This window comes from Petaurus breviceps, unplaced genomic scaffold (genome assembly GCF_028583685.1).
Source record: "Petaurus breviceps papuanus isolate PSGF00001 unplaced genomic scaffold, PetGlider_PUasm1.0 221, whole genome shotgun sequence".
In the NCBI taxonomy this organism is placed as follows: domain Eukaryota; kingdom Metazoa; phylum Chordata; class Mammalia; order Diprotodontia; family Petauridae; genus Petaurus; species Petaurus breviceps.
The window spans coordinates 13,307,974-13,320,207 of NW_027185877.1; the positions used below are offsets into that span (position 1 = coordinate 13,307,974).

The window sequence follows — 12,234 nt, forward strand, 5'->3', positions numbered from 1 at the left end:
GTAGAACCTGCTAAGTCCCATGTAATCCTGTCTGTGACTCCTTGATATGTGAATTCTTTCTGGCTGCTTGCAGTAATTTCTCCTTGACCTGAAAGTTCTGCAATTTGGCTATCATATATTCCTTCAAATTTTCATTTTGAGATCTCTTTCTGGAGGTGATCAGTAGATTCTTTCAATAACAGTTTTACCCTGTATTTCTAGGCTATCAGGGCAGTTTTCCTTGATAATTTCTTGAAAGATGCTGTCCAGGATCTTTTTTCGATAATGGTTTTCAGGTAGTCTAATTATTCTTAAATTATCTCTTAGTCTTAATATAATCTCAAAGATTTGCTTAGTAAGCTGAGAAGCCATGCTGATCACTTGACCAACAGACACACAAAAACATATGTGTGCATATGTTTAAAAACATATAAATACATATACACATACATACACATACACTTGCAAACACATTATTTATAAATGCCCTGAATTAGACCTCAATCAATATGTTAGCAAACATTTTGTCTATTCTATGACAAGTATCATACTAGGTTCTATGGGGAAAAAGTACAAAAGAATGGGAAGCATATAATCTATGGTATAGAGAATTCCATATACAAATACATAAAAAATAAATTTAAAATGCATAAAAACAAATGAATTCAAAGCAGTTAGGGAATGAAGGAAGGTAGGTGGCATAGCAGATAGAGTGCCAGGCCTAAAGCCAGGAAGGACTGAGTTGAAATAGAGCCTCAAACATTTACTAGCTGTGTGACCATGTATAAGTCACTTAACCTTGTTTGTTTCAGTTTCCTCACCTGTAAAACAAGCTGGGGAAGAAAATGGCAAATCACTACAATATCTTTGCCAAGAAAACACTAAATGGGGTTATAAAGAATTGGACACTACCGAAATAATTGAACAATATGTATGTGGGTATACATACATGGTGGTATTATGTTCAGATTAAAGCAGAACCAAATAATATTACTATTATTATACAAAAGGAAAAGTATATGCAAATACAGAACAAATAATAAACTTTTATGACTATAATAGTAGCAAAATTATTTTCAAATCAAGTCAACAAATATTTACAAAGTATTTACTATGTGCCAGGCATTGTGCTAAGTGCAGTTGCGAATGTATGATGAATTCATTTTTTTATTTTAAAGTTAAGTATATATATATATATATATATATATATATATACATTATTTCAAACAGTCCCTATCAATAAAAATTCCACAAGTTTACAACTTTTACCTTATATTCCTCTGTAATAATGCTAAGAGTCTCATGCCCAGCTTTCCTCATATCTTCCAATTGGTGCTTATGTTTTTCCTGAAAGAAAAGGAGAAGAGTTTAAGTTTTGGCTTCTTTTCCTTTTGGTTTCTTTTTTGACTATCACTACTAAATTAAATTTTTCATTAAATATTTAGTCTGTATATGACAGGGTAGCTCTGTGGATAGAATGCCAGGCCTGAAGCCAGAAACATTTTTCTTCCAGAGTTCAAATCCAGCCTCAGTCCCTTACTAGCTGTGTAACCCTAGGCAAGTCACTTACCTCTTGTTTGCCTCAGTTTCCCCTTCTGTAAAATAAGCTGGAGAAAAGATAAACCACTCCAGTGTCTTTTCCCAAAAAAAAGGGGTTTACCCAGAGTTGCACAGAACTGAAAGCAGCTGAACAAGAACTGTGTATAAACAAATCAAATACATCTAATAGTCTTTAACAAATCACTGAATTTGCTAAATACATGTTTTTACTTCTATAACTTAAAAACCAGAATATTTTGAAGGAAGGTTATCTAACAAAAATGTGAAATCAATACACCATAAAATTTCAAATGGGGCCATCTGACCCATGGTGGTACTGAACTTTCTCTATAGTTAATGTATGTGATTTGTAACCAGTATGTCATTGAAAACAAACAAAAACAAAAACAGACTAAAGAACCTCATATAAAGTTTCCTAAGCAATTGAATTAGAATCAACCTTAAGGGCTATTTAACAGACTTTGGGAAAGCAGGATCATAAAAAACAAGATCCTAAAATATACCAAATTAGAAACATTACAACCTGTTATATAGTTCTATGGAGGGGCACATGACAAGGAATTAAAAAAAAAAAAGAAGAAGAAACCATCATTTGGTAGCAAGACCTTGAGACATTTCAGAACTTACAGGCTTGGTCTTTTGGGGGCTTAAGATGTTGGGATTTAGGGGTGCTTGGGACTCCAAAATACTGACACACCAGGTCTTGCCCAAATGAATTCAACTCAAGCCTTCTCTCAGACAAAGGAAAAAAAAGTTATTAAAGATTCACCATTTTGGGTGGACTCTTAAGGAACCTCACTACTGGCTAGCCTCTTAAGGAATCTGAGCATTTGTGACACTAATACCAGCAGGCCATACTGAATCTGAGCTAGATTGAATCTGAGCACTTTCATGGAGGATACATAAAGACTGTGGAAGGGAACTAGGGGAGGTCAAGTAGTCTGGGTGACTAGAGGAAGGTTTTAGGGAGGATCTTGAGGAGGAGAATAAGGAGGATCTTGATGGAAGTGGGGTGACTAGAGGTAAGATTCCAGGACAAGAGAATGGAATTTTGATGGGATCAAGAGTGGAAAGTAGGCAGAAGCAATCTGGAGGTAACTGACAATGGAGGGGTAGGCTAGGTTAAGGGTATTTTGGTAGGATCAAGGATAGGAAAATTCAGGGAGAATTCAAGGTAGGGGTTTTCTCAGAGCCTGTAGGCAAATGAAACTCACATTCTTTTGGGTTAAAGGGAAAAGGTCTTGGCTTGGGACCATACCCTATCAGGTCCCCAGGAAATTGTTACTCTAAGTTCCAGTTACCAGGCAGATTTGCTTCCTAAAATTATAGCTCGAAAGACTCCACCAATGTGTTTACCTTTAATGCATAGATATTTAACAAAAAATTACATATAGTAAAAGAAATTACGTATGTATAGAATTATTTTACATATGTTCACATATTTCTGTTTAATTGTAGCAGTCTCTAGGATGGGGATGGGGTGAAGGTAAGAAAAAAAGGATAAAAATACATGATAACTATTATGTATTTAAAAGGAGTAGCAAGTTGTACATAAGAAATGTGCAATTCCATGTATAGCTCTCTTTTTAATCTAACATTTTGTGGGAAAGCTTTTTATTTCATAAATTAAAAATAAAATAAAATTTTTAAATGTAGCAATATCCCCCCCCCCCCAAAGCTAAGGCATAGTTTCTCACAAATATACCACCATTGCAAACTATGGGCATACATATGAAACACATGAGAACAAGGCAAATGTGTAGCAAATATCTATGGTTCTACATGTGGAAAGTCTCAAACATAGCAGCATCCAGTGTACATGCAGGACATTTGCAGGTTGACTAAATGATGTCATTGAACTACATGAGATTACTGTTACTTCCAAAAAACTGGTATTATCACTGTTACATATAAAGTGTTTAGTTGGTCTTACTGGACAATGCTTCACTGGAACCATAATTTCTACTTACCAGACATAGGTTCACCAGTCTCTTTTGAAACAGCTTCTGAATATTCAACTGAAATTTTATACTATCTCTTGCACAAAGAAAGAGAGGGTCTACCCATTCTCAGTCAGCTTAAAACAAGGTTACTCTGTGTGTGTGTGTGTGTGTGTGTGTGTATTTGGGATGGTCCCCTCTGGCAGTCTGGTGAATGGAATTGTTGAGGTTTAGAGGTGCTGGGACCCCAAAATGGCGACACACGGGTCACACCAATAGAGGGTGGAAGCAATGCTAAAATTCTGCTGTATTAGCGAGACTCTAAAAGAATCTGAGCATTTTTGCCACTTGTATTGGCAAGTTGACCTGACTGAATCTGAGCACTTCAATGGAGGCAAGATGGATTTTATATATAGAAAACTTTGGGAACAAAGATGGGGTCTAGATGGAATTAAGGGAGTGATGATCTAGAATGGGGTCAGATGTAGGCAATGAAAGGGGAGTTAACTAACTGAAAAGGGCAGATTGACCCAGATGAATACTGGAGACCTAAGCCTAGTCAAAAGTACAGGGGCTTTTGATCCCATCCCCACAAGAGCCCTTCTTATAATAATGTTTTAAAATTCAGAAAGCAAAAAACATAATATTACAAAGGAAACCAAAAATTAATGAAAACTAAGATTTTTTTTCCTCTTCCAAATACACAAAACCCATTGAAATCTATCTTTCGAATCCTTAGGGTTCCATGAAGCCCAGGTTAAGAATTCCTGGATTTAGGAATTTTATGCTTTTATTTGCTCTTTTAGAAAACTCAGAAAATCTTTAGCCATAAAACAAAACAAAACCTTCCCTAATCTTGTTCCCTTGAAGAAACAGTTTTGGCTGCTGAGAACTCTCATCTTCCTAGAGATGTCCTTGATGCCAAGATTAGAACAAAACTCAGATTCCTACCAGCAAACTAATGATCTTTTAACTTAATGTTTTCTTTGGATTTCCTGAGTCTTTATCAGATGTTTCACTCTAGTTTAAGAACAGCATTCGGTATACTTCCCAAATTTCCATTGATGGAAAGCTAAAATATAAGGGCTGTTTGACTCATAACTACTAAGTAGTCCTGGTGTTCTGGGCTTTCCAGTTTTTAAAATCTAAATCTCTTTTAAGTTCTCCCATTAGGGAAAACCCGTGTCCTTCAAAGGTGGTTCCATTGATGGGGCATAGGCTCTGGGAACCCCCTTGAACTCTCCCTGAATTTTCCCACTTAATCTGACTTTTTCATGCCTGAATCTGATACTTTCAACCTAGCCTAGCCTTACACTGTTATCTCCAATTGCCTCTGGCTGCTCCCCACCCTTGATCCCATCAAAATCCCATTCTCTTGGCTCCTGGAATCTTACCTCTAGTCACCCCACTTCCATCTAGATCCTCCTTAGACTCCTCCTCAAGACCCTCCCTAAAGCCCTCCTCTAGTCACCCAGACTATCTGACCACCCCTAGTTCCCTCCTACAGTCTTTCTGTATATAAGATCCATCTTGCCTCCATGAAGGTGCACACGTTCAATCTAGCTCGGAATCAATGTGGTCCACTTTTCAATATAGGTGTCACAAATACTCAGGCTCTTTAAGAGTCTACCCAATATGGCAAATCTTCAATAAATTTTTTGTTTTTCTTTGGCTGAAAGCTTGGGTCGAATTCATTTGTGCAGTACCCAACATGTTGATATTTTGGAGTCCCAAGCACCCCTAAACCTCAACCCCATCCTCTATCATGCATTCACTTATTCAGCAAGCACTACTAGATGAAGTACAACAACTGGAATCAGGAAAATCTGGGTTTAAATTCTGCCTCAGCCACTTACCACCTGTGTAACTTGGAAAAGTCATTTAACATCTCAAGTTTGCTAAACTGTAAAATGAGGGGGTTAGATTTGATGATCTCTAAAATTCCATTATTGTTTTAGATGTAGGATTATGTGTGTGTGTGTGTGTGTGTGAGAGAGAGAGAGAGAGACAGACAGACAGACAGACACCAAGAGAGAATCCATTGTTAGGTACTATGCTAGGCACTGTTAATATAAAAGAAAAATGAAACAGTCATTTCCCTCAAGAAGCAAGTATTTTCTTTCACTGGGGAAAAAAATAACACATTTAAGTAAATACAAACAATGTTTAAGATAACATAGTAAGTTGAGCAAAGACACTAACAAGCAGGAGGATCAAAAATAGACCTCATGGGGGAAGAGGCATGTGAACTGAGGCTTGCATAAAACTAGGGATGCTCTGAAGAGGAGGGAGTACACACAAGCATAATAAACAGCATGTCTTCAAAGTTTCAGACATAGAAGGAATGTCACTTGCAGGAAACAGCAAGTGAGATAGTTGAGTAGTGATGTTATCTCTAGCTATTTGAGAGTTTTTCATTTTTTAGGCCTTTATTATATCTCCTTTCTCAAAGGGGAAGCTTTCCTTTAACTATACCTTAGATACTCCTAGAGAAGTAATCACCCAAATTGGTACTTCCCTTCCCCCCTATTTCTTTACACTGTCACTGCTCATTACATTAATACCTAAGACTTGATTCATATTTGTGGTATAATATATTTCAGCAGGAGAGGAGAATGTGTAACTACTAAAATATTTAATGCAATATTCATTCTCCAATGCCTCAACCTCTTGTAGTAATCTATACTGAAGACATGTAACTGCTTTGCTATCCTAATGGCATTCCCTGGGTTTCTGGCATGCAGATAGTTTTCAAAACTACATGACAAGGTAGGTCCACATATCTCAATGTATGAAACAGAACACACAAATATAGTAAATTTATTTTAGTTAGTTATGGACATGACAATTCAGGGTCCAAAGAAATAATCACTTTGTTGATGGGATGATGGAACCTGGACCCCTAAAAAGAAAAGACCATGTCTTTGAAAGCAGCCTAGTCCCTGAAAAAAGGAAAAGAAAAAAAAGTATAAGATATAGCTATTCTGGAAAGTAATTTGCAACTATATCCTAAAAGCAACTAAACTTCATATACCCTTTAACATAGCAATAACACAGCATAGCAACAACACTAATAGGTACATAGCTTAAAGAAAGAAAAGGGGTGGCTAGGTGGGACAGTAAGTGGAGCACCTGCCCTGGAGTCAGGAACAAACAAAAGAATAGCCCTGTGACCTTGGGCAAGTCACCTAACCCCAACCTTCCCCCCTCCAAAAAGTAAAAAAAAAAATTAAAAGAAATTTAAAAAAGGAAAGAACCTATCAGTACAACAATATTCAAAGAAGTAAGTTTTTGAAGTAGAAAAAAACAACTGGAAACTAAAAGCATGCCCCCAAATGGTGGAATAGCTGAAAAAATTATGATATAAGAAAGTAATGCTATTTTTATATTAATATATCATCAGAAGTCAGTAAATAAGCATTTATAAAATACCTACTATGTGACAGGTACTGTGCTATGTCCTGGTGATACAAAAAAAGGCAAAAGATAGTACTTGCCCTCAAAAAGCTCACAATCTAACGGGAGGGACAATATACAAACAGGCATCTATAAATAAGATATACACAGGATAAAGTAAATAAGCAGAGAGGGAGGCACTAAAATTAAGAGGCATTGGAAAAAGCTTCCTGTTTTGAATACTGAATAATAGTAGTGATAATGGACATCCTTGGTTCATTCCTGATCTTACTAAGAATGCTTCTAGCTGATGGTTTTAGAGAGATACTCCTTATCATTGTAAGGAAAACTCCATTTACTGTTATGATCTCTAGTGTTTTTAAGAGGAACTGGTGATGTATTTTGTCAAAAGATTTTACAGCATCTATTGACATAATCATATGATTTCTGTTTGCTTTGTTACTGATATGGTCAATTATATCAACAATTTTTCCAAGACTGAGCCAACCCTGCTTTCTTTGGATAAATCCCACCTGATCGTACCGTGTTTCTCCGATAATAAGACACTGTCTTATTTTTTTTTTTTGGACAGAAAAACACCAGAGGGCTTATTTTCAGGGGAGGGCTTATTTTAATGAACATTGACAGCAATTTTAATAAACAGGTAAATGTGAACAAAAAAATGTACCTTTATTCAATAAGCAAATCACTGGGGAAGAATAGGATGACACGCTCACTGCTGCAGCTCTGATTGGATGCAGCTCGGAGCACAGCGTGTGTTTCACAGGGGGGGAGAGGGGGACAGTAATGTAGCGTGTAGCGCATGGGATCACCTTCACTACAGTAGCAATCTCAATAGGGCTTATTTTGGGGGGAGGGCTTATTTTAGAAGAATCTTACACAGTAAGGGGAGGGCTTATTTTCAGGATAGGTCTTATTATCAGGGAAACATGGTAGTATATGATCCTTCTTATATATTGCTGGAATCTCCTTGCTAGTATTTTATTTAAAATTTTTGTATCAATATTCATTAGGAAAATTGGTCTATAGTTTTTTTTTTCTTTCTCTGTCTTAGCTCTTCCAGGTTTAGGCATTAACAGCACATTTATGTCATAAAAGGAATTTGGTAGTGATCTACCTATTTTTCTGAATAGTTCATAAAGTGTTGGGATTTATTGTTCTTTAAATGTCTGGTAGAATTCACTTGTGAATCCATCTGGCCCAGGAGATTTTTTCTTAGGAAATTCACTTATCACTTCTTCGATTTCTTTTTTTAAGATGCGGCTACAGGGATACTATTTTCTCATCTGCTACTCTGGGTTATTTATACTTTTATAAATATTCATCAATTTTGCTCATTGTCAGTTTATTGGTTTATTATTGGCAAAACAGCTTCTCAAAAAAAAAGATTCAACTTCTTCATTATTTCACTTTTGATACTAGATATTTAGTTTTCTTTTTCTAATCAAATGATCCAAAGTTCTATTTATTGTTTTCTTCTTAAAACTAGCTTCTAATTTTATTTATTAGTTCAATAGTTTACTTTCATTGTTATTTATCTCACCTTTGGTTTTCAAGATTTCCAATTGGTTGCTCAATTGGTTGCATATTCATTGATCTGCTCTTTCTCTATTTTATTGATGTCCAAATTTAGAGATATAGATTTTCCCCTAAATAATATCTCATTTCTGTCATTCTTTTTAATGAAATTATTTATTATTTCTATGATTTGTTCTTTGACCCACTTATTTTTTAGCTTTAGATTATTTAGTTTCCAATTTAATTTCTCATGCATTATGATCCAAAAAGGATGCATGTAATATTTCTATCTATATTTGATTGGTAGGTTTTTATGCCCCCATACATGACCAATTTTTCTGTAGGTGCCATGTACTGCTAAGAAAAAGATATGTTATTTTCTACTCCCATTCAATATTCTTTTAAAAAAATGATTTCTTTTTAGTTTTCAACATTCATTTCCACAAGATTTTGAGTTACAATTTTTCACCCTGTCTTTCCCCTAACCCTCACCCCAAAATAGTGCACCTATTGAATACTCTTTCCCCCATCTATTCTCTCTTATATCCTCCCCTATCACTAAACCCTAACTTAAATCCATATGCTTATGCTAAATTAGCCTAAATTAATGAGTATGTAGGAACTGAACACAAACTTTATGACTGACAATCTCCTTAAATGATGCAACATAGGCTACCTCCATTATAGGTAGGTTCCAATTAGTGTGAAAAATGAATACCTTAAAGTGGCCACATGAATTCAATTATACTGTTCAAAGTTATAATTATGTAAAGTGTGGTAACTGGCTTCAGTATAAAGGAAATATGCAGTGCAAATTCAAATAATGGGATCAATTTAGGGAGCTTCATTACTGCACTAATTGAGATATGGCCTATACTATATATAAGAATCTTAATTTAAATGCCACGAGCAAAGTTCTTCTAAAGAAAAAAAAATGTATAGTGGCAACTGGAAGCTGATCTCTGCAAGCAGAATGAGTCTCCAGGAAATATTAGTATGTGTCCCTTCAAAAATATCATCCATTCTCTCAAAATTTTTGTACTGCATTCTCTTTTTTCTTTTTCTTCCCTTTTCCATGATTAAGTGGAAAACATGAAATTCCAAAGTTCTTGGTTTCCTTTTAAACATTTCCTTACAGTTTTAATATACTTTAAATACAGATGTATAAATATATATATAGACACACATATACACACATATACATATATACGCATGTGTGTATAGATAGATATCTACACACACAATATATATGTATATACACACACACACACATATATATGTAATGAACAACTGCTTTTTAGGTAGATTGATTTCATTGCCATAAAGAGCCTTTTAGAATATTTATTAATAATCTCTGCAAAAATTTATTGAATATCTTTATATTAAATAAATATTAAATATTTGTGAAATGTTTAATGATCTCTCTAAAATTTTTAAAATAAAAACTTAATTTTGTAAAGTAAAGAAACTACATGGATTTGGTACAATTTGCCTCTGAAATAAAACCATGAAATTGCTAAGCTGCTTTAATTTTATGTCAATCTCTTCCTCTAGGTGGGAAAGAAAGGAGCTGCTAAGATGGGAAATAAAGGTATGACCTGAGGGAAAGTAATATCTAAAGTCAAGTCCTGTGGGTAGACAAAGGCACAGGCTAGAAGAAACCAATTCTTCTCCTTTCCATTAGGAACAAATGGAAATACTCCTCAATCAAACTATGCCAAGTACAATAATAACTTCTGAGAACAGCAATTTCCGCTGACCTACTTCCACAAGGTAAAATTCTATTCATATTTCAACACAACATATAACAAGTGCCATTCTCTCCGAGAAACCTTCTCTGATCACTACCACATCAAAATTTTTCATTTCTTGACTTTCTAATAGCATTCTGTTTATACCTTTCTTATGTGCTTGGCTTATATTTATTTTGTATAAATGCATGTGTACCCTATTTGAATGTAAACTACTTGAGGGCAGAGACTGTATTTTCCTTTTTTGCTTCTGTCCCCAGGTCTCAGCAAAAGGCCTGTATCACAGTAAAGCACATTATAAATATTTTTTTTCATTCATTCCTTCCTTCATTATAATTTCTAAGTCTATATATTGATCCCTTTATGAGGAATAAACACTTCTTAGATTGAGTCAAGAAAGGAATTCATAAAATACTGGATGAATAAACAATCTATCCATGTCTCAAAGGATTTTAAACAGTTAAGTCAAAAGGAAGATGTAGAGCTGGAAACTTTAGTGCCAAGAACTAGACTTTTAAAGATATCTGCCATGATTATAATAGGGGATAGGTTGTGAGAGGGTATTTCTCTTTCCTATAGTCACCATCATCAGATAGGTGTACATACATATCAGAGATATGTACATAAGTGTATATATATGAGAAACATATATGTGTGTGTATATATGTATATATATATATGTATATATGAGAAACACGACAAGGACAGCGTGGTAGGTTAAAGGGAAAGACTGTGGTGGGACCTGGGTGAAAGTGGTCCATCCCTAAACCCCGTGGCAGTGGAGGTGGTGGTGGCAGCAGAGGCAGCAACAGCAGCTGCTTCTGGAGCCAAGTATTTAATGGGAAGATGAGCAACCAGTGTAAAAGAAGTCAGACTATAGAATCTTACTTTGGTAACAAAGATCAAAACATAAAACTAGAAAAAGACAACACAGTCAAAGCTCCTGCAATCAAAAACCTCCAAGAAAAACAGGAATTGGTCATAGGCTATGGAAGAGTTCAAAAAGGATTTTGAAAATCAAGTAAGAGAAGTAAGCAAAAATTGGGAAGAGTGATGAGAGCAACATAAGAAAATCATGAAAAATGAGTTAACAGCCTGCTAAAGGAGACCCCAAAAAACACTGAAGAAAATAACACCTTAAAAATATAGACTAACCCAAATGGCAAAGTAGGCCCAAAAAACCAACAGGGAGAAGAATGCTTTAAAAGGCAGAATTGGTCAAGTGGAAAAGGAGGTCCAAAAGCACACTGAAGAAAATAATTTCTTCAAGCTAAAGACTATGAAAAATCAAGAAATTATAAAACAGAAAAGAATGAAACAATAGAAGACAATGTGAAATATCTCACTGGAAAAACCACTGAACTGGAAAATAGATTCAGGAGAGATAATTTAAAAGTTGGTGGACTACCTGAAAGCCATGATAACAAAAAGAGTCAAGACAACATCTTTCAAGATATTAGCAATAAAAATGCCCTGAAATTCTACAACCAGAGGGGAAGATAGAAATTGAAAGAATCCTCCAATTACTTTTTGAAAGAAATACCAAAAGGAAAACTCCTAGGAATATTGTAGCCAAATTCCAGAGTTCCCAGGTCAAGAAGGAAATATTGCAAGTAGTCAAGAAGAAACAATTTGAGTATTGTGGAAATACAAGCAGAATAACACAGGATCTAGCAGCTTCTACATTAAAGGATGCAAGGGCTTGGAATATGATATTCTAGAGGTTAGAGGAGCTAGGATTAAAACCAAGAAATCACCTACCCATCAAAACTGAGTCTAATACTTCAGGGGAAAATGGACATTCAATGAAATAGAGGACTTTCAAGCATTCTTGATGAAAAGACCAGAGCTGAATAGAAAATTTGACTTTCAAATAGAAGAATAAGGAAATATGAAAAGGTAAACAGGAAAGAGAAATCATAGGGGACTTATTAAATTTGAACTGTTTATAGTCCTACATGGAAATATGATATTTGTAACTCATGAGACCTTTCTAAATATTAGAGCAGTTGGAGGAAATACAGATAGATAGATAGATAGATAGATAGATAGATAGATAGATAGATAGA

General features: G+C 35.1%; 1 protein-coding gene across 5 annotated transcripts in view; it reads right to left on the minus strand.

The window, feature by feature from the left end:
* Positions 1 to 12,234, minus strand: part of CCDC91 (coiled-coil domain containing 91) — a 662,757-nt gene that overhangs the window by 227,501 nt on the left and 423,022 nt on the right. For all 5 annotated transcript variants that reach the window (XM_069094897.1, XM_069094893.1, XM_069094894.1 and 2 more), the window contains one exon: positions 1,249 to 1,326. In XM_069094897.1, the coding sequence (XP_068950998.1) occupies positions 1,249 to 1,326 (78 nt within the window). The remainder of the gene's footprint in view (positions 1 to 1,248; positions 1,327 to 12,234) is intronic.